This window comes from Sprattus sprattus, assembly GCF_963457725.1.
Source record: "Sprattus sprattus genome assembly, chromosome: 2".
In the NCBI taxonomy this organism is placed as follows: domain Eukaryota; kingdom Metazoa; phylum Chordata; class Actinopteri; order Clupeiformes; family Clupeidae; genus Sprattus; species Sprattus sprattus.
In genome coordinates, this window is record NC_137921.1 from 48,484,745 (window position 1) to 48,508,770 (window position 24,026).

At 42.4% G+C, this 24,026-nt stretch overlaps 2 protein-coding genes across 2 annotated transcripts; both read right to left on the bottom strand.

Moving 5' to 3' along the window:
* Positions 1-2,324: 2,324 nt before the first annotated feature.
* On the bottom strand, positions 2,325-12,520 carry prrx1b (paired related homeobox 1b; the record flags this gene model as incomplete). The annotated part of the gene is made up of 4 exons (XM_080832071.1): positions 2,325-2,457; positions 4,469-4,650; positions 7,084-7,259; positions 12,274-12,520. 4 exons carry the CDS (start codon positions 12,518-12,520, stop codon positions 2,325-2,327), a joined length of 738 nt encoding a protein of 245 aa, XP_080688197.1.
* Positions 12,521-17,803: 5,283 nt separating this feature from the next.
* Positions 17,804-23,079, bottom strand: gorab (golgin, rab6-interacting). Its single transcript, XM_080833736.1, has 5 exons — positions 22,897-23,079; positions 22,179-22,497; positions 21,834-21,935; positions 21,284-21,424; positions 17,804-20,112 (listed from the first exon to the last, which is right to left on the bottom strand). The coding sequence occupies exons 1-5, from the start codon at positions 22,949-22,951 to the stop codon at positions 19,692-19,694; spliced, it is 1,038 nt and encodes a 345-aa protein (XP_080689862.1). The 5' UTR covers positions 22,952-23,079; the 3' UTR covers positions 17,804-19,691.
* Between the last annotated feature and the right edge of the window lie 947 nt (positions 23,080-24,026).

The window sequence follows — 24,026 nt, forward strand, 5'->3', positions numbered from 1 at the left end:
ACAATACCACAACACACCCTCTCCCGAACCTTTCCCAAAAGATATCCCAATAACAGCCACAAATACTGGATCTGCCCATAATGACAACTTTATTGTTACAAACCATTAATAAGCGCTTTGTAAACACAGAACGTTCCTTTTTACAGGGGTTTCCACAAGACTTGTAGAGGCAGATTGATAATTGCGTGAAAGTGATTTTACAGTCTGTGACGGATCGCGACAGTGACAAATGAGATGGTCCAAACTCACACAGTTAGATGCACTAGAGCAGGATCACTATGGGCTCTGCTGCAGGCACCCCACTGGGCCTTTCACGATACGTTCGTGCGACTACGAGGAGGTCGAGACGCATCACAAGGGCAAATCCTCCAGGTGAGGAGCTCAGAGAAAAATATTTGCCTCCTCTGAAGTTGGCACCGACTGGAAGAGGACCGCTGGAAGACATGTTCTTTAATAAAGGGGCCCGGAGATGAAGGGAGGGAAAAACAACAAAAATAAAAAAAGATGTTATGAAAGTTCTGGTTATGGGACAGTTTCCGGATAACATCCAAAGCAGTGTTCTCCTAAAAGTGTCTGCGATGATCTCGGCCTTATGGACTTGTGTGTGTTGCGATGATTTACGTCTTGGAATAGTGTGTGTTGCGATGATCTCCGTCTTATGGGCTTGTGTGTGTTACAGAGTAGAAATACAGATTGACATTAAACGCTGTAACAGGATTATTGAAAACGCAATCTTGAAAACAATGGACCCTTTCAGAATCCTGTCTACATGAGTTTGGGGTTGCTGTAAATATTCCATGTGAGTATGGATAATATACAGGATACTTGACCAGTATGCAAATATTTTTATATGAGTCAGCAGAATCAATATTGCAAGTCAAGTGTTGTAATCATTGTGATAATTTCTGCCATTAAACTTGCCCAACACCACAGTCCTTCCTCTACGCCAATACAACATTGGACTAATCCACCTTTTTATTCACCATTGACGCGCTCATAAACCAGTTCACAATAAAAACAATTATTGAATACTTCCCTCCAAGGCCTCTGGTTGGATGTAACTGTAGAAGTAGCAATAAGTAAACATGTGAGATAAATTCCTTAGGATGGTGATTTTGTAGGACAAATCCCCTGCGGTGGAGTGAGACTAGCTGTGACTGCTGCCCGTGGCCTTATAGCACTGCTGCCAGCAACAGCTTCTGCACGGGCACAATGGCAAAACAAAACACAAAGGCACTCGGATGACGTGCATCACAGAGAAATCTACCGAACTCCCCGCCACATCTTGTGTTATGCGTTAAGGCCTATTAGTTCCACCTAAAATCCTAACAAAGCAAGATGGGATTGTCCCAGAGGCTGCTGCTAGAAATGCTTGGAAAGTTTTATTAATATATATGATTTTCTGTTATAAAAGATATGATAAGAAGGTAGAAAAAAATAGGGTTCAGTTTAAAGACAAAGAACAAGAGCAGAGGAGTTACACAAGTGTTGCCTGTATACTGAAATATAACACACACCATTGGGTCAACATCATTTTGCCAGTGGTATACAAAAGAAGAAAAAGTTTTTGTTTAAAAAAAAAAAAGAAAGAAAGTTACTATCACTGTTTCTTTTTTTGTCTTTCAAAGAGTCGGAATACTCCAATTGGCATAGGCAAGGAACTATACACTGTTGTCCAGATGTCAAGCCGCAGCCCTTCCATTTAAAAGGCTTCTAGAGTCAAATTCCCCAACCACAGATCGCTGAGACGAGAGGGTGTTATGGGACATGTTGGGCGCTATCAGAGTCTCGCATAGCAGTTCCTCCGGAGCCCGAGAGAAAGGCAACGTTTGTGGTCAAAGCACAGCGGTGCTCCAGTGTCCCGTTCCGTTAGCATCAAACTTAAAATAAAAATGACTAAAAACAACTGAAAAATAAGGTCTAAACCAGCTAGTAAAGGTTGGTTACAGCATCGAAGGTGTCCTCCGCAGGTTTGCTTCCATAAAAGAGTACATCCCCAGCTTATTTCAGTTCAAGCCACTTTAACAGCAAGTTATCCCCAGAAATGCCAAACGTGATCGCAGATGACGGAGGTTACGGTGATGGTGGTGATGATGATGATGATAATGATGATGACAGACTTGAGCGGGGTGCTGCAAATGCAACCAGTCCCAATGATGTTGGCAGGGTCTTGGGGTCCGACTGGATCTCAACACTAATAATCACACAGAGCCCTGCGACAAAAAAAGCGACAAGAGGAAAGGAATCCATTCTCTATTCTCCACCATCCATTCTTCCTTCTTTCTTCTCCTCTCCTTTCCTCCCTTTCTTTATCTCTGTCGTCTTCAGTTTACGGTCGGCATCTGGTTGAGGCTGTACTCCTTGGCCTTGAGGCGCAGGTTAGCGATGCTGTTGGCCATGTTCACTCCCGCGGAGGAGGTGGTGTTGGCACAAGTGGGTGGGTATGATGCCATGGTGCTGAAAGAGAACAGACAATGAGAAGAGGGAAAAGGTGTTAACAGACAGGTGCGATAATGAAATAATTCCACATTTTATATTATTTGAAAAACATGCATAAAAATAAAACACAACAACATATTTTGAAATGCTACAATGCAATCCACTTTTATTTTTTTATTTAAAAAAATGTACCACAGACTTTTTTTAATATCTAAAAGATCAAATAGATATACTTGTTCTTTTTGTCATTAATGGCAACAAATTGTAAATTGTAAATGTAGAGAAAAAAAAGGAATCCAAGCCAAGAGTATCAGTTAATTATATCAGCTATTTTGCAAAATAAAAATACCTCAGTAATGAAGTGTACATCAATAAAACACTCTGTCCTAGTGTGCCAAACTGGCCAGTTTTAAAGAAGTTGGAGCACAATTTTATGTGCTACATATTTTTGTAATTGACTCTTGTACTATTCTTTTGCAATCATCATGGATGTTCAGTGTATTACAAATGTGCGATAAATGGCAAAATGCAGGACACACACATGCAGAGTGGTAGCACATACACAATCACACACACACGCACACTGTAGGGAAAGTAAAAAATGTACTTGCTTTCTGTGGGCAGCATTTTCTGTGGCACTCGAATTGGCCCTCCCTCCGGCCTCGGATACCAGCTTAAGAATATATAAACCATTATTAATACTTTATGAATGCTTTATCAGTACATAATTACTGCCTTATTCATGTCTAAGGAACACTTCACAGTTACATTGAGTCTGCTGAAGACTCGTTTAGTGGGAATATAACTGGTTCTTAATGTTGATAGGAGCCTCCGCCAGTTGCTCTTATTTATTTTGTAAAATGCTGCTTTAGTAAAAGCATCAGATTAATGGATACATGGATAAGACCACGGTGGCAGTCAGTCTGGAGGTGCTGACGTGACTACGGGGACAGCGCAGGGCTGTGGGCCCGAGGCCTGGAGTTGTGGGCGGCTAAGGTTGTATAAGGATTACTCTTATATCACAGTCACAGAAACCTGAGTCACAGAAAATCCTGCCCAGCAGTTTGTACGCCATCATCTCATCTCATCTCATCTCATCTCATCTTGTTTCTTCCTCTCTCTCTCCCTCTCTCTCTCTCTCTCATTCTCTCTCGCTCTCTTTTTGTCCGTGTGGACCCCCTGACCAAGGCTTGGGAGACGCCAGGAGTCAGCTCTGGATTTCATATGGTTTGTTTTCAGATTATCACCCTCATCCTGGGAGGTTTTGACCCCCCTCCCGCCACACCCCCCCAACCTCCGTGCTGACGGACAGAGTGAGGGGCTGAGTGGAGAGGTGGAGGGGGTGGGGGTTGGGGGGTTGGGAGGGGGGAATGGAGAGCTAGGCAGCAGAGATCTAAGATCTGAGCCATGTTTCTGTTGGCCAATCATCGCCCTCGCCACTGACGTCCTCCCCACTCAGGGCAAGATACAAAAAAATGTGGCTTTTATCATTCCAAATTTGTTCCGATTTCCAGATTTAAGCATATCTATTTCGTTCCAACTGATGTCTGTTTCAGCCATGTGTGTAATATGTGTGGTGAAGACACGTGTCGACAGAAATGTGTATGGCCCTTCATGACCATTTAACTCACGTAATTAACACATTCGCAACAAGAAGTACTACACCTTAACCACTCACTCCCATTCAAAGAAGCTGACATTTGGCAGAATGAATAATTTCTCTCAAACAGGTCAAGTGAAGAACAGAGCAGAGAAAACAGCATGGCTAACAAGCCAAGGTAAGGCACACAAATGCAAGCAGCAACGTAATAGCCGTGAAGCAAGGGATGACGGAATGATAAAATAGAGAGTAGAAAAGAGAGAAAAAGAGAGCTACAGGCAGGAAATGAAATGAAAACAGGCAGTGGGTGCAGGGGTGACTGGGAGCAATGACAGAGGCCAGGCAAGGGTCAAGGATGAGAGGTCAAAGGTGAATGAAGCCGCAGGGCAAGGGTTCTGTGTGTGTGTGTTTTTGTGAGTGTGTGGTTACCTATAGGGAGAGGCTGAGCCCCAGGACAGGTAATCATTTGGCCGTGGTGCGGGCCGTGGCACAATCGGCTGCTCCACGGCAGTCACATCACCCGAGTAGGACTTGAGCAGCGAGGCGTTCTTGCTGGCCAGCATGGCCCGCTCGTTGCGACGGAACTTCGCCCGCCGGTTCTGGAACCACACCTGACAGGACGAACAGATCCACATAGACCACCACTGAGAAACCATAAGCCCAAAGCCTGATAAATCACACCCCAGTTAGGTCTAAACAGGATTCTACAGTGGACAGAAGCTGGTCTGGGAGTGCAATACTCAAAAGAACCGTTGTGTAACCATGTCGTAATCTCCATTGTTACAATCGTGGTTCAGCGATTTGGTGTTTCTCAAAAAGCATAGTTTAAATGATCAATCGGAAACATGATTGCTGTTTTTATTGCTTTCGTTTGACAAGATTGACTCCCTACCCTCTCTTCCAAATTTTGTTGTATGCAAATACAATGACGATAAAGGCTTTTCTATTCTATTCTACCTACCTAAACACCCACCAACTAAGAATTTCACTTTTCATAAATTGAAAAATGAACCCTTAATAACATCGACAGACGCGCAAATGGGAACTCCAGGATTTGAATTGTGTACTCCATCAGCTGCTTCAATAAATGTGTATGACTAATTTTACCCTCTGCGGTGCTGGGACTATGGTGGTACGACAAAGGTGGAGATTTGCGACGTAGCGACTACGGTTTCGAGAAACAGGCGAGAGTAGGTCGGTAGTTCAGCAAACGATGCATCGTACCACCATGGCTCAGCATGGACCTCCGTCTCTATTCGAGAAATGCACCCTTCTTCTAAAAAAGTGAACCAGATATGATTCCTCATATACAAAATTGTACAAATTATTCTTCTAAAATTTGCTCTAACTGATACGACCAATCTCTTATGAATGAACGTCTGTAGATCAGCAGGAAATCACAACAGCAATTAACTATAGTCACTGTAGGTAATCATGACAATATGATTACTACCAAATTATTATCCATGGAATTTGGGACAACTGAAAATGGCTTAAATAGACACTTTCTAGTTCCTTTGGAACAAAGCGTTTCTTCACATCACATTTTGGTGTTCCAATGAAACTATACACACATACAAACACACACACACACATTCCCATCAATGAAAAACAGCTCTGACATATTAGCCATTTGTATAACTCTCCGCTCACTGACTGAGATGGGGAAATCATAAAGTCAGTGATGATTAAAGGTTTTCTTTTTCAATTTTCAAGTACCATCCAAACTGTTTGTGTAAAACACAACTGCATTTAACCTTAGCTGATGTAAAAACAAACTAAAAAAACTATTCTCACATACACACACCACCATGAATCAAGGGCCAGAGCTGGATATGGCGCCCAGATAAAAAAAAAAGATAGTGAAAATAGACAGCTGAAAGCTTTCAAAAAACCACAGGGTATCGCAAAATGTCTTACAGGGTAATGCAATTGTTTCAGGATAACTTGCATACAGGTTTTATCCACAGGCATCAGCACACCAAAACTGCTTGAGGCAGTGCCTGATGCAGAGCTATGTTTTAGCTCTGTGAAATAAAAGTGGATATTAAAGGTCTCCACAGGCACTGCATAAGTTATCATACACACACACACACACACACACACACACACACACACATAATGGAATGAGCTCTAAGTCTATATCAAAGCTGCCCTGCCTCAGACTCTGGGACACATTAATCACAGATGTGCATTCTCTCCTTCCCCATGTCTTTCTCTCTCACTCCATCTCTTTTTCTCACCCTCTGTCTTTCTCTGTCACTGTCTCGCCATCTCTCCCTCACCCACACGATTCCTTCCTCTATTTTTACATTTTTTCCAATTTATTCGGATACTTATTTTTTCTCTGCTTTATTTTCACTTACCACTTTATTCCTCCATCAGAACTATCACATTTTTGCTGTAATTTTTGTCTCTCAGTTGTTCCTCTCTGTATTTGTCTTTGATCTAAAAAAATACCTAATCTGTGTCTTTCTGTAGAGATACTTCATGTGTGGCCTAACTGCTATTATGTATCTGAGTGTGTTTATCAATGTCTTTACATGCCTTGTAAAATTATTAAGGTTTGCTGACTGCAGAACTTACACATTAGGAAAATAAACATTATCTGTGTGTGTGTGTGTGTGTTTGAATGTGGGTGTGACGGCTGGGAATTAACAAAAGCAGTTTAGCCACCACTTACTTATGGGTAAACAACCCTTAAACCAGGGAAATGGTCCTTTAAATACCGAATCCATATCTACATCCTTAAACTAAACAGTCACACACAAATACATACACACACACACACACACACACACACACACACACACATGCGAATACACACAAACACCCACACACACCTTTAAAAAGCACCAAATAGTAAAAAAATAGTGTCATAAATGGCACAAATGTCTACCTCACAGTTCACCTGAAGCTAACGCAGACCTGCATGTGTATGCTTGCATGCACACACACACACAAACACAGACACACACACACACACACACACACACAGAGAGAGAGAGAGAGAGAGAGAGAGAGATTCTCAAATGCGGGCTCACCTGTACTCTGGCTTCGGTGAGGTTGACCCTGCGCGCCAGGTCCTCCCTGACAAAGGCATCGGGGTAGTGTGTGCGCTCAAACACGCGCTCCAGGGCCTGCAGTTGGCTGCTGTTGAAGGTGGTCCTGTTCCGGCGCTGCTTCCTCTTCTTCTTCTCTTCCGCGTTCAACTGCTCGTCTGAGATACACACACACACACACAAGCGCAAAACACACACGTGCACACACAGATAAGTAAGACATACACACATAGTGGCATTCACAAAGATATTGATGTACACACAAACAGTACACAGATACAAAAAAGACACACACATATCAACATATATAAACATAATATCATATACATGCTAACACATCATATGTAGCCTATACATGCACATGAGCATTAAATACACATGCAAGGGATACACACATATAATGTGCATGCGTACAAACATATACACATATACAGATAAGGTATACACACGCACAGACAGAGAGAGATGGAGGGACAGAGCGAATATGTCAGAACTTCTGATTTAAAATTGCAAAACAATGTCAGCTTATCCTATGTCAGCACCCCTGCTCCTTCTCCAACACATACCTCTGTTGTGTTTGATATAGACTACAATCCCCAGGGTTGGTTTGATTTCATTCAGATAACATTTGACCCGGCCTTGCTCGGGTGTTAAAAATGAACACGCATAGGTTACACATACACGATAGAATATCACAAAGTGACTTCCGGAGATGGCTGTTTGTTTGTTCATCCGTTGTCAAAGGAAACGATACGTTGGAACATGGGTACATCTAAAACTCTCATATGTCGAGTAAATAAACAGCTTTTACGGTGCATTAGAGGATCATGTTCGAAAATGTCACTTTAAGTCCCTCTTCACTGTCTACATCTCTTAGAACAGAGTAGGCAGACGTGTTGCAACGTGTTGTCATGTTTGTATTCAGTGCGGTGCACCAGGTTTAAATAATCCCTATTTGCAAACCACACAAACACAGTTTAAGGCCTCCAATTGGTGTTTTAGTTAATTACGAGGCATCTGACGTAATTTCAAACTGGCAGAGTCGTATGCTGGTAATTTATGGTGTCGCTTTGGGAGGTTGATATCTGACAGAGTTGTTTACGAGTTCGTTTTACAGCTAAATAGATATTCAGACACAAACGACATTTTGCAGGGTCATTTTGGTGGTAAAATAAAACGTATTAGTTCAATCCCTGCTCCATTAAACCAAAACCTCTACAGTGCTTAATTGCATGTTATTATGGCGATGTAATAAAATAATTTGGAAAACAATAAACCAATGTATTTGATGCACAACATTGGACTTAAAGAATATTCACTAAATGTAGATAATTCTGGAGAGTTTATGTACTTTTTCATGGAAGAACCTACATAGCCTACTAATAGGCTATAACATGTGGGTATATAACATTATAAATAATTAAGACATCATGTCGAAATCCCGTTTGTTACTGTTAATTTGCTTTTATTTCTGTACAGCCTATTAAATCAAAACAAATTGTCTGAGAGGAACCGACAATTGTAATTAACATATTAATGCCTAAATAGAGAATTTATTTACAGGGCATATGAATAGATACATATATATATACAGTACCAGTCAAAAGTTTGGACACACCTTTATTTTTAATTAGAAGTGTTTTCTTTACTTTTATTATTTTCTACATTGAAGATTAATACTGAAGACATTTAAACTACGAAAGAACACATATGGAATGATGTATTAAACAAAAAAAGTGTTATCTACCATGTAGAAAAAACTTCTTAAAATGAGACGGTGTGTCCAAACTTTTGACTGGTAGGCCTACTGTATATATATATATATATATATTAGACAAAAATGACAAATCACCATAAAAAAAATATTAGAATACTTAAAATATAATTAAGCAAAAAGCGAGGCGCGAGAATAGGCCATCGTATGAGAACATTCTCAATCTTTACTGCCATTATTTTGCCAGCATAGGATCTAAGGGTTTGAAACAACCCTGTGATGACATTTGGCCACATTCTGCTAAAACAAAGGGCAAAAGACGTGTGAAACTAGCAAGGATTCCTTCCTACTCTAAGAAAGATTTATCCAAATTTCGCCCTCTGCATGCATGGCCTGCGAGCATAGCCTACTCCATCTTGTCAAAAGTTCAAAGACGCCTAATCCACGACAGAGACACCATCAGATGGCCTAGTTTGATAGCGGGGCAGTTTCTTGGGTCATTTGACGTGCGCAGCCTCATAAACTGCTTACATTTTTGTTTCTTTACAATCACCTGTGTTTTTTCTCAGTGGCTCCCCTGACACTTGTAAACTAAAGCCACGGTCTTGTTTGATGCAGAAATCTAACAGCTGATCGCCATGCAGTGACTGCTGTGAGTGATATTTGTATCACTTCAGTTTCAAATCTAAACGCTTGTGGCTATTTTAGTACAGGTCGTTGCTTTTACATACATTATCAATATTTGGTAACTCTCCGAAATAAGAGGCAATCATTGGACTAACGGACTTCAACGTAATTGTGAGTGTTAGGCTTACTATTTAAAAAATCGCCTACTTAGGATATGCCCCACTTCTCCATTTTACCAGCATGGAAATGCCCCTGATCTTTTCCTTTTTTTCCTAAGGCCTTTCACTTGCCACTAACCTTCTTGACAAGCTCAGTCTCTCCAGTGTTTCACTAGGGTTTAGCCCACAAAAAATTGTGATAAACGATCGGGGCTGAGCGTCCTGATAACGGTGTTTCTTAGCATTTAACTAGACTTGAAAGGTATACCTTAGAAAAGTTTTATACTTTCCTACGCCTGTTTCCCAAACCATCTAATCTCTCTCATCTCCCATCTCTCTCTTTTCGTCGAAGAGAAACCTTATACGTAGCCTTTAGACTCTGAATACAGGTGTCTGCTATCTGTGCCTTTCATTCACGTAGGTATGAGCATGCGTGAGGTGTCTGATGGGCAGGACTCGCAGGTGGTCATTATTAAATAAGAACATCAATAAACAACATTATGCAAGATTCAATGAAAGTTCCCGAATAAGGACGGCTGTTGATAGATGTGGTCGATTTGTAGTCGCAAGGGTTTCAAAGTCATTAATTCATTTATACCAATGTTTTTTATTTGTATATGGAGCACAAACTGCTATTCAACACGCATGGTCTTCCACCACAGTCGGTGCACACGTCCAGTCACTTACACAACATGTAATCTCTAAAACGTGTGTTTTCTATGACAATTGTGTTAAGGTAGGCCTATTGCCTAGTGGTTTAGACAAACCTTATCAAATATCTTGGCGAATACCTAATAGCTAACGACGTTCTGGGAAACACCTCGAAACATTAATGTAAAAAGCTGGGGAAACCTACCCCAGATTTAGACAGGTCCAGCGTTCTCAAATAAAAAACGAATTCAATATTCAACACATATTAATTCAGATGATAATGAGTTAGCTTACTTAATAATATAGCTTAGACTCATAGGCTACAAAAGAAAATAAATCAGGTTATCCTGACATTATCTGCAGTGCCAATGTCTGTAACAGCAGCATACTTAGGCCTATCAGTAGGCCTATGCGACCTACCGTAATCGCCGTGGCCTTCAGGTAGGCTATGGACTACATACTGAACCGAGAAAAGGGATGAATTGGTGATTCCTATCTATCAAAATTCGGACATTACCACTCCGGTTTATTTGTAAATCTAATGAAATACAACTGAGATTTTTACAGTTATAATATATGGCAGGGAAAGGAATAAGTAGGCTACTTGGCAAAAGTGCTAAAAATAAATGTTATATTTGTATTATTTTCATTTGTCAAGCTCAAGACCAATGAAGTCTTAACTCTGAATGCTGGGCACAGCATTCTAAAATCTTAACGGCGAAAAGGGGCTGCATAGGGCTGGACTAGCACACTGAACCACTGAACAGGATATCAGAAAAACAGCAGTACATTTTCGAGGTGACTTTTGGAAGGAAAATAAAGTCCAAAAAGTGACAACGAGCGGGTGAACATGCACCATTTGAATGGAGACACAGCTTTTCAAATTTAATATTCACATGTTTACACTTTACAGACACTTTTTCGAAAAAATAAATAATTTAGAAAAAAATGTATCAGTAGACGTTATAACTCGATAAATGGAAATGGAAGGGCATTAAAAGACTGATAGGTAGATGTAATATAATTTGGCCAACTGATGCAGTAATTGTAGCCGTATGTTCCACGGACACATAATTATGACAAATTATTGTGTTTAAGTATTTTGAAATTGTTTGACAAGTGAACAAGCCACGGATTTACGACAGGGCCCTAGCCCGTTTTCCTTCCGGCACCTACGTCTCCCTATCACTCTGATTTAGCTTAAAAATAACAATAACAGTCATTAAACCCAGCGTCTCTGTCAACCCCTCCCATTAACCTGTGAGTGAGAGCGTTCCTCTGTGGATTTTAAGCGTTTATTTATGCTCTAAAACACGCAGTCACCCTCGAGTAGAGCAGGGTTATTTTGTTTTTGCTGGGGTGGATCCAACGGTTCTCCAAGGGCTCTGTTAAATAGTATTTCGCTCAAGCCACTTTTCGTGTTAACACTACAATGTGCATCATATTTCGGGATTGTCTGATTTATTATTGTTCGGCTTGATTTGCGTCCTGCTGACCATGTCCACTAACGCAGCTGTATATCAGTAACTTCAAAGTGTTAATGGCAAATTAATGGCCTTTTAGAACGGGCTTCAGAACTGATGGATTGCTCCGAGTCACGGAGGATTTTCTCCAGCCACGTTTGTATCAACACAGCCTGCGTCTAGAGACAGTTCTAATTAAGCACCAAGTGAATGTGACGTTTTGCCTGTCACTGTCCTCAATTTCCCAGATTAAACCACGGGCAGAAGGTTCTATATCAAACGAACAACTGCAACAGTGAAGCGCGCCTACGAGTCAGCTAACCCAAAATCTCAGCGGGGCACGGAGTAATCCTTTAGGGGAGCGTCATTCGTTCGATATTTTCCTGGGCAGTTCATAAATTCGGAGCCTTTGCATTGCCTGGTTATTGACATAACCTACGACCGCGATAATGTGCCAATCCGTTTCTGCATTTAGGTGTTAATCACGACTCAGTCCCGAGTGAGTGCGCCGTAGAACCGAGTGAACACACCCTGGAAGAAGCGTACACTTTGCACTTACTCTCCTGCTGCGTCGTGTCGCTGCCGCTGGTCAGGCCCGGAGACTCCAGCATACTCCTGCCCGCCTCACCGACGCCGTCCTCAGTCTGGGTGCCGACCATCTCCCCTGCCTCCTCCAGATCCAGCAGGTGGCTCACCGAGAAGTTCTTTTTAGCCTGCAGGTTTTCCAGATTGGCAGTAATCGGACTCTCCAGCCTGCTAGATATCGATGCTTGTCTGTCCATTACATGTGCATAGCTAGAAGTCATGACGCAAATAGGATACAGACAAAAAAATGGCGCAATAATAACAGCCGAGCCAAATTGTTTCTTGCATACAAGGAAGAAAAAAACAACACCCACGGCGCCTCCAACCCGACAGTCGAAATCTCCTTTCCCTCCGTTGCCAAGCGGAGCTAAAACGCTGTAAGCATCCAGTCAAGGAGATGTTTTTTCAGCGTAGGCGACCTTGTGACGATCTTCAGCTCAACTCCACGGTCAGACCAGGCTCATCTCTGCCCCAGTTAGGCGTTCATCTGAGGTTTCGTGAGTGCGCGGGCGTCCATCCATGTACATAAACACACACTCACACACACGCTCTCTCTTTACCCCAAACAGACAGACAACCAGACCCTCACACATTCACAAACACAGCCACAGCCGAAGTACAATTCACCAGCGAAAAGTTCTACAAAAGTCCAGCACCTGGCTCTACCGAAGACCCCAGCCGCCGTTGACTCACGATAGTGACTGAACGTGGTTTTTGCGAAAGTTCTGATGTCTAACAGATGCGCATGCATGTGAGGGAAGTTCAGTGGAGAGGAGACGCGGGCACGCTGACTGACTCTCTCTGCCGCTGATCACTAAACGCTCTCTCTCTCGCTCTCTCCCTTTCCCTCTCCCTCTCTCTCTCTGGTACTTCAAACGAGGCGCTCGCTGGCACGCTGCGGAGGCCCGCGCGAGAGTCTAAATGAGAAATAGAGACCCCTGGGAGGGGAGATCGACCTAATAGGGGCCCATAATTACGTGGCAAAGCCTTTGTGCTGTATCTGACGTTACACAGACTCCCTTTCTCCTCTCTTTTTCTCCATCCACCCCTTACCACTGCCGTGTACACACAATAACATCACCCTATCCACTCCATTCCCCCACCGGAACGCAACCCACAAGGTCAGAAAGTCTATCCTCGTGAGCACTGGACACTGAAACCAATAAGGCTACCACACCAAACTACACACATAGGTACTATTCTGTTCAAGTATATTATTATAAATGATTCTCCGGCGTTAGAAAAATCTTACTTTATAGCTTGTACGTTATCATTATTAATTAGAAATAATGTTGTGCTATTCGGACAGGGTGACTATTTCACTACACTGTCTTTAGAGGAAGCTAGTAGTGTAAAACAATAGTAATCTTAAATTGGTGAGACAGCTCCCTATAGGCTCAACTTTTACTGTAACATTACTTCTATACTGGTCATACAGTTTGTCATGAAACCAGTGGGCATCGGGTAAGTCTCAACCCACCAAAACAATGGGCAATCAATATCTTCAGGGGAAATAAGTGATGTCAGATCTGTTGCTATGTGAGGTTTTTTTTTTTGCCCCACGGCACTCAATAAAATCCATGCCAAACATTGTTAACCTTTTTTCTTTTTTTCTCTCAGTCATTCTAACTGTAAACAAGTCGTTATCTGACAAACATAAAAGTGATTTGTTAGAGCCGGGGTTTGGTACGGAGCGCTAACTTGGAAGAGGGGCTCTTCTGAACGTCAGAGCCGTGTGCGCGTCCTGAACGGGGGGCTTTGACAAGCGAGACGCAGGGAGAGGAGGGGCAGGGGTCCATGTGTTCCCCTGCACAGACATCCCCTCGCTTCCAGCCTCCTGATCTGGGAAAAGAACACTTGATGCCATCAAAGGGAAGCGGATTGAAACCAGATGTGCTGCTTTCGTTCTTTCCATGTATTTAATTAAGGCGCTGTTGGGATGGAGGGAGTTTTTTTTTCATCATTAGTTTTCCCTCCGCATTCCCTCTCTTCTGCCTACGCTCTTGCCTCGGTGCCAGTGAGAGAGAAAGAATGAAATAGAGAGAGAGAGTTACCCAAGGGCCCGAGCTCATTTCATTTTTGAGCCTCTGTATAGCTATGAGAAGGAATTTCGCTCTTCGTTTGTGCGAGGCGCATGGAACCTCAAATAAGCTCATTGGACGTCAATCATCTCTGTGTCTGACCTGGACTTTCCCTTGGCTCATCATAAACGTGGCATTTTATTTCGTCAACAAGCTTTAAGAACCCTCTGGTGCGAACGACAGAGATTTAAAACATTAGTACAGCCGACACGCCCGTGACATATTTATCATTGGGTAAACTATTTATATGTTTTCACTCCATCCAATTTTCACCACTGATTCCATTGTGGATAATAAAAATAACAACTATAACAATAGCAATAACAATACACATTGTTCTGATGATGATGATGATTATAGTATATCATTATTAGTAATAGTATTATCATCATTTTTTGTAATTAGGCTTCAGAAATAAATAAAAGTGATACTTATTAAGTACACACACATTATCTTCAATTAAGATTAACCTGGCCAATTTAGCACTGGGGAAAAAAGAAAGGATTATGGGATATGGCAGTGTTTTAACTATGTATTCAACTAATTCTAGGTTTAACATCTTGTTAAGCCACAATGAACGAATAACATGTACCCTATTCAACTTCCTCAAATAGGCCTAACCTGTTGCCATCAAGGAGGGGATCGATTAAATTGGTCATTCTGAAACCAGCTATTTGGTGCGTCTTAATGCAACCTTTTGCATCCGAACTCTAATAGCAACCCAATTTCGTATTTAGCAGGTTTGGTGAGCATATACAAAACTTCATACTCTTGTGCTGTGAATGCTATACCAGCATCAATCATTTCTATCTATTTTTCTGCTCTCAGCTCCTAACTGGAAGTCACAGCTCCCCTGTTGGAGTCAATTTGGCAAATGTGAATTGTAAATTTACTTTTGCCAATAAGCCTACAAGAGACAGCTCACCTAGCGAATGTTGTGAAGCCTATACCTTTTTGTTTAACAAAATGCATTGTAAGTGGATTATTTTAATTTCGGCCAACCATTAACATAAATATTTCGAACCGCTTTTAAGAAATCTAAACCCTTGATCCACACTAAATCATTTTATGGAAATCCTGTGGTGCAAACAATCTTAAATATAAGGTATTCACAGAAAGGTAAGCTTAGTAAATCCGGAATAGTCTAAACGAACCCTGAGCACAAACGTACCCCCCCCCCCCCCCATCTTTATTCAAGCTACAAATAGTCTGCACAATGTTTCCATTAAGATCTATTTTTGCCCCTATACAGTTCATTCTCAGGCGCAGAGCTGAGCTACCACAGACAGCACAACAGAAGCGGCAGTCTGTTTTTGTTTGTGATGACGCACGCCCTGCTGTCGCCTCCAGAGCGCCCTAATCAGTGAGCTTAATTAATTTCACACACTCAGCATTGTAAACCCAAGTGTCGTTTAATCCACTGCAGGCCACCGCTGCAACTGTCGGAACACTGCAAGGGTTTGATAGCTGCAGTTTAGAGACACAAGCGTTGTACATGGAATAAACGGATTGCCAAACAAGCGGACTGACCGGAACCCTTACTGCTTGAAAAGACACTTTGGTTTTAGGGAGTAATAGACCCAACTTTAACATTTTAAACGTTTAACAGAAAAAATGGGCGTCGAAAACACACTACGTTACATGTCTTCAAATGTATCTGATTTGTTAGAAGTTCAGCAGACTGCAAGGGGCTCGCGTCCTTTGAACGCGATGGAATTCAATTTCTCGAGGGCACAGCCTTAATGAAATGCAATCACTTGTCTGTTATTCCTAGACGCGACGATTAGCAGTTCAACAAGTCACACGCCTGAAATTCCCCAGTCGTCCTAATCAGGGGCGCACGGGCGGGTGGAGCCATAGCGGATGGGTTTCCGCGTAGGATGTGGAGAGTCGACACACAGGGGCCATTTAATACTAATTAGGGAAATGGAAGTGGACAGGGGCCAGCGTGCTACTCCAGTCAGCACCAGGGTTCAGTGGACAGCAGAGCCGACACCGGCAGCAGCCAGACGGCAGCAACTGATGGCTGCTGCTGGGAACATTCTTATGTCTTACCTAAAGAAGCGGTTCCTATCTTCTAGCTTATTCATTAATGGTGAGAAAAAATAATAATAATAATAACAAATAAAAAACATGATTGGCTTAGGTAGCTATGCCAGCGAACAGACGACATTGTTTGGCTTTCCAAGATTTCTCTAATAACCTTTGCGTCTTTACTCTAAAGCACATATCTGAGGTAGCCTATCAGTTTGGATTAAATCAGTAAATCACAAAATAAGGCCTATTGCCTATATTAAAATTATTTTGTGCAACACAATAATCGGAAAAGTATCTTCTCTCTATTCATTATTCTAGTTGTGAAATAATAACCTTACTGCCCGATTTTTTTCAATGTAAAAAATATGAAACAAGGATTAGATGGCCTATCACGGATATAATTCTACATCCGAAATTTTGCCCTTCTCATAGCGACCAATGAATTTGTGAATAGAGGGTTTTTTCCCTCGTTAGTTGAGACATATTAGACATGGCTTGAAATGCTCTCTGGGGAGCAAACAAATGAGAAGTTGTTTTGAAAACTTTAAGGAAAGCAGTGATTTGACCCCGTGGCAATTGACAAAAAACGGATCACAGGCATATTCTCAGGAAGGAGCTCACAAATAATAGTAGCTTATCCAACCATCGTCCGAACACACACCCTATGGTTAGTTTTACCCCATGGTTAAATTCGCTAACGCCGACCGTATGCGTAATCATTAACGATTTATGCTTATCCAATTATAATAATTCAGTACACAACCTGCGCCGAGGTCACAATTCAGTAACTAATGCCGTGCCAGATGGCAGAGATTTCCAGTAAAAGTTGATCTCGCCCTTTTTTTCTTGGCCTCTCGGGTTACCAGGGCTTTTTCAACCTGTCCGGAGAGACCGACTGCACATAAATCAGCGCACGGAGTCTCGAAACCCTTGCTTTCTGATGTTAGGCCGGCTCAGCTTCACTTTATCTCACCGTGCACATTTAGGCCTTATTTGTGTCAGGGCTGTTTCTGTTGGGGAATGGATGCCGGCTTCATTACAGAGACCCCAATATACGTAGCGTTACGTCAGCTCCCGGTGCAGTCCGTTTTTGAAAGGAAATTAACCGACTTCAGAGGCTAACTTCACAGCGGCGATGCATCACTTGACAGAGCTTACCTTAGATGGAAAAATGTATTGTATAAAACTACATTAGTGGCCGCAGAATATTGGCAATAAGACAAATATCCGTTCATATACAACATCATACACAAACATATAAATATGAAATTATTCATTTATTTGGGCAGATTTATTCCTTTATTTCTTACTGCAATGTTAACATTTTGATCAAACACAAAACAATTTCCCATATGGACTATACTTTCATATTTCAGATCCCACGTCCAAAGGATATACATATAAATACAAAGACTATAGAAGTAGAAAGTCAGGCACAACCTAATTTACGGGCAGAGAAACAAACGTCGCCCATTTCTTTGTGACCTTGGAAGCGCGTGGAGGTTGTCTGGCAGAGGGGACACTTGCGGCCGCTTGCAGCGACTAATTAAATGAGTTGAGTTTATTGCGCTGCCGCATGCAGACGACCAGATGGGACCAGGCGGCAGTAAAAAAATCAGGGCCGGTTTGAGGAACACTTACAACGCTCTTAAAGTTGCTTTGAACCGCCATGTGAGCTGTCCAGCGGACTGCCCGGACGACAGCACCTTAAACAATCATACAGTCGGTAGCCTATAGTGAAATTGAGAAGCTAAGACAACCTCTTTAAATATTTTGTCTCAAGTTGGAAATTGTGCTATTCCATGTTAAATTATGTTAAACATCAAAGCTACAATAAAGCTGTTTGCTGTATTATAAACAATCTAACCAAAAAGCCCCCACGAGTGTCACTTTATATAAAAGGGTCAACTATTTGAAAATCCATTTGGGCCCAGGCTGTACAAATTTGTTTAAATAAAATAGACTAGATTACAGGTAGACCTAATTCTTTTAGGCCATAATTTGAAGACACAACCAACAGACTATATAGACCAATAAAACAAAGATTAAGTCCAGACCAAACAGGACCCACACAAAAACCACCAGTAAAAAAAAAAAATCCCAACTCCACTTAAATACACCATCGTAAATAAAGACTAAGTCAGTTAGGCCCATTGTAAGTGCAGCAAAGTTTGTGTTCAGGAGAGAACTGACAGGAAAGGCAGTACACCCCTTTGGGTCTCCAACAGAGGCGAACAGTGTGGTGTCTAGAGAAACCACTTCGCTTCGCAGACGTCCGTGAGTAAATTGAGTAAAAAGGAAGACCACTAGGGCCCATCAATACACAGCCCACATCCAGAGGGCCTCCTGATGCAGGCAGATCACCTTACCGCAGGACAGACGGAGTACGGCCCAACGGGACACCAATCTCACGGCGAGTCTGGTTTTCACCAATCGCACATGCAATGGACAGGCTAGTGTGGTCCCTGTGCGAATACACATATATGTAGAAAAAAATCTAAACTTTAAAAAAACTAAAATACATTTTAAAAAGCATTGCACACCTCTCCCTTGTACTGTATATCTCTTTGGTTAACAAATAGTTGTTGTGTCCATAGTATAATATATCTGAAATGGAAACACCTTTTTTTTCAACACTGCCAGAGTATTTTTCCGAGGAGATTTTTTGTGTTCCATTATGCAATTTACATTACTAACCTAATTTACATTTCTGTTCTCATGTTACCTGCATGGTCTAAACTCTGAGACAGTCAATGCCCCTGATTTCTTATTGCTCCTTGCTTAAAACTGCCAGGGAACGACAAATTGAGTGGATCACCGAGCTGACAGCAGCAGTCTGACACAAACATATGTAGGGCGGCTGGTGCACTATGATGATGTCATACGCAGCACTTAATATGAAAGCCATGGCATTCTTTGCCATGAAAGGGTATGTGACCTAGAAAATCACATTCTCTTTAGTGTATAGCTTTAGAGTCAGAGATGACTAAACAGTTGTGAATCTATGAACAGATGGGGCCAGAAATGGATCACCACACGCTCATAGTCGTAGTGCAGCTACAAAGAGGGCTCTGGTTCCATTGAGCTGATGGGTCAGGACAGGCTTTGCCATTATACAGCCATCTTCCCCAGACCTCCTGTGATCAGGGAAACAGCCCAACCACTGTTGTCAGTACACAAGGAGTTAGTACACTCCCAATACACACTAGCCTTTGTTCTCTTCCTCACATGATCAGTAAAAATACAAATCTTATTTGCTTAAAAGTCTTAAGTCTTAAGACAGGGAGACCTGGGCGTTCTGTGGGATTGAGGGAGTTTCAGTAGTCACTGGGTCAGTTGTCTGGAGGTTTTCCTCACTCGCTGGGGCTGGGGCTGCATCAAGACAGTTCTGTTTACTGCCTTGCTCTCCTGGTGTGGTGGGGGAGTCGTTGCCCAATGGCGGTGCAGGGCCTTGGGGGGAGTGGACCCCTGATTGGGCGCCGCTGGGCTCGTCCTCCCCAGGGGGCTGAGGGGTCTCCAGGTCATCACTGAGTTCTAGCTGCTGCATGAGCTCCTCCAGCTTGGCGGCTTTCCGCAGCTCGTTCTGTTGGATGATGGCACACAGGTGCTCTGTAAGCTGCTCCTTGGCCTCGGTGCGGTGGTGAAGTGACAGCTTCGCCGCCACGTACTCCGCCTCTGCACGCTCAAAGCGCTTCCTGGAGGGGTGACAGAGAATTAAAGGTGAAGTTCACAATAATAGTCAACAGTGAAACCAACCACTATTACATAATTCATGACCAATAACTAATTCACGTGCATTAGCTGCAACTCTTTATACTGCTATGACTCCTCACTATACAAAATGTCAGAAGATCTCAGGGTCATTACTGATTGTTTGCAACTATCTCTTTAACAGTAGGCTCTGCAAACAAAAGCAGAGATAAAGTTTTACTGCTTATCCTATGGTATATTATGAGGTACTCTTAGTGCAGTTGCAATGTCAAACTGCAGGGGGCAGTGTATCTCAGGAGCAAAGCAACAGAAGTTGTGCCTGACCATTGTAAAGTTAGAGCCATGAACCAGCGAATGACAAAAAAAAAAAAAACACCAGCACCACAGCAAAGGTCATGTATGGGTGATTCACCTCCACCAAGACCATATTGCCATCCTTCATCTGCAGTGGCCTGCCAATCCCATCACACATAATTACAGTGCAAACACAACTGCTTGGGGTTGCCACAGAGAATTCCACAGTGCCCAACTGTCTAAAGGACCTGCACAGCCAAGAACATAAGTACATCTGCAAAAACCCAAAACACCACAAATGATGAGGAGTCAAAAATGCTCCCTAATGTCAGGACGGCCACTTGCCTACATGTCACCACCTCAGATATGTCTGGGTGGAGACCGTGGCCAGGTGGATTGGTGGGTTATAGCCCGAGAGGGCAGCTACGGTTGACATTCCACATTCCACAAATAACACTGCATTGCCTAAAAAAAAAAGTGTTCCTGAGGGTAAGTGCCCTAAAAAGTGCCCTCTGTCCTTCCCCTAAAAAAACCCCCATAACATCCCTGTCATTAGCCTACGGTCTGAGTTTCTGGAATCAAAAGTCAACACAGCTATTGGATGCAGAGAACTGAAATCTTTCCCCAGCTGCGACATGGGCTGATGGGCTAACACATGGGCTGATGACAACATGGTACTTTGTTATTGTTTAGTGCTCTGTGGTTGCCTTGGGTCTGACAATCAGGATATGGTTGGCCTCTAGCGCTCTGAGATTTTCATGATCTTTGAGGTTCTGTTATGGGTCAGCTGCAGATGCCCAATGACTGGTGTGTGATGTAATTTGGTTAACTCCTTGTCTTATGTTGAGTGAAGGGCTGTACCATGCAGTGGAGTAGTCCAGGCTGGCCTGCTCAATCAGCTTGCGGAGGATGCCGATGTCATTGGACACCGAGTCATCCAGTGCTTGCAGCCCCTTCTGAATGCGTTTCAGTTTCACTGCTTCGGCCTGCGTCTGCTTGGATCTGCACGAACAAAACAGGAAACAAGAGACAGTGAGGGAGGTGGATGAAGACAATAAGGTGCTGGGAGTATGACATTTTTTATGAATTGACTTGGACTTCTCCAGCTAGTGCATTTCTACGGATTTTTGTCACATGCATTTTTCAATGATAGACATGAGAGACTCGCGACTTGCGAGGTCAAGTTGTGAACCATTCCCATCTCTAATAATGTGCCCTTGTTATCAATGTTAACTTTATTTGTATTAACTGTACTGAGGATGAACGATATGTGCAGTGATTTTCCATAGGAAGGACATGGAACCGACCTTGAACACGTCATATCGGTACATTTGCTCAAAGGCCTTACAGACCATGCACTATGCCACTACGTCAATTTACATTCTTAGTTTATCACACTGGTTGACCATACTTTTCTGCAATGGTTTTGTAAAGCAGAGCCTTCTTCTGCTTATTCTTCTCTTCCATAATCCGCTGATCTTGCTGCAGTTTCTCCAGACGAGTTTTCTCCCTCCTGAGACAGAAGAAAAAAAACAACAACTGTACACAGTATTTATGAGAACCAATAACACAGATTCAGGTCAGACTGCTGACCCTACAATTACAGCCCCAAAAGCAATCAAAAGTAATATCGGCACGCATGTATGACTATCAATACAAAGAACTTAAACCTAACTTACAAACAACTAACTTAAACCTAACTAACATGTGCCATAGGTGCGTGACAATTTAACTGCAGTATAAAAGACTTACTAACAATTCCACTTCCTGTTTATCCAGCTCATTAGCCGGCGGTTTAACGTCAATCGACGTCTCAGGATCATGGTTGTTTACCGCATCCAGCTTTGCAGTCACGGACTCGTCCTTTCCGGTGTCAACAGCAGTCGGTATTGTAGGCGCGGGAGGACTGGGAGAAGTCAAATGGGGCTTGGTGAGCTTCTGCTCGGGTTGTAACGTCTCGCTGCTCATTTGAGCGGTGAGTTTGAGTGCTCTCTCTCGCTGCAACTGCTGCCGACTCCGGTTGGTAGAAGTCGGTTTGCGTCCCCGTCCAAGCCCTGGGGCTGACACCGACTGATCTGCGGGTGAAAATTCCAGCAAAACATAAGGTGTTTTACGGGGGCTACATGGCAATCAATAAATGCATCTATATGGACAGCTCCTATAAAGTGCCTTACTTACAGACTAAGTCATTGTCTCCTGTAAATGTTATCTATTTAAGCTTAATCTAACAATGAAATGGCTGATTTACACTGGTAAATGGACTTAGACACCTAGCCAATTTAGGAAGTCTTAACATCTACACATCTGTGACATTTCAAACACATAATGTTCGCTAATGCTATATAAAGTAACAGTAAGGTAGAAGTGAAACTAGGTATTTAGTATCACTAACATTAAAGTGTAAATGCAGTAAAAGTAAAGGTCAGTACCACGGCAAAGAAACTTTACCGGACAACCCAGTTGTGTGGGCTCACCTTTCAGTTGTATTTTCCGCAACTCTTCGTCAGAAAAGCCTGCCCATGCCGCCATTTCTGGAATGAAATGTAAGTCAACGAAATACTAAAACATTTTAAAGTAACTATAAAGCTGACCAATGCAAACGTTGACGATACTTGACAATTTAACGCGAAATCATGACAGAGTCCCGGCAGAAACAGGTTCTATGCCGCCATGATTGTGGACGTTTGATGCCACGTTCAAGACCCCGCTGAGGACCAAGGAAAGACTCTCTAAAGTAATGCCTGTTCCAATGCCTGAGGTAAAATTATTGTGAAGTCGATCAGGTAAAATAAAATATCTACGGTTTTCACTGAGTAACTATGTTTTTATTCAAGAAAAATATGTGCTACAATTGAACAATGGCTCCTCAAGAAATCTTGTTTTATAAAACTCCGAAGAACGGGCAAATTCTTTAGCCTACCCACGTTTCTCTATGTTTCCCTTTGATTCAACTAGATTTAATTAAATGTTAGTCTTTTTAATGTTTTTTTTTCAATGCCTTCTAAAGTAACAAAGCAACTACAAATACTGTGGCAAACACTGTGGTAATAATTTCAAATCACTTAACCTCAAACCACATCTGTTATAATAACAACATTAATTAGGGTACAATGGATGTTTTATTGCTAGATGTCTGTGAAAACATTTTAAGTGGTTCTATAGAACATTATTCTGTAAATGAGCACAGAGAAAACAACAAAGCTTTATTCAAATCATAATTTGCTATAACAAATTGTTATAGCAAATCACGACTGTGAGTGAAGCCCTCTTGATAGTGAGAGAGTGAATGGGTGAGTGAGTGCAGCCCTTAACCCTTCATTACATGTAACTACTGAGCAGGTCATGTGAGTCCACAACTAATTTAGTTTATGCTCTCCTCCTCTAATCAATCCATGTCTCTTTATACTGCAAGTGCCTGCGCGAACACATTTACTAACACACAGACATACATGCACAGACACACACGCACACACACAAATGCTCGACGCACGCACACACACAAGCACGCCCGCACAGACACACACACGCACGCTTGCACGCACGCACGCACGCACACACACACACACACAAGCATGCACGCACGCACACACACACACATCGCTTT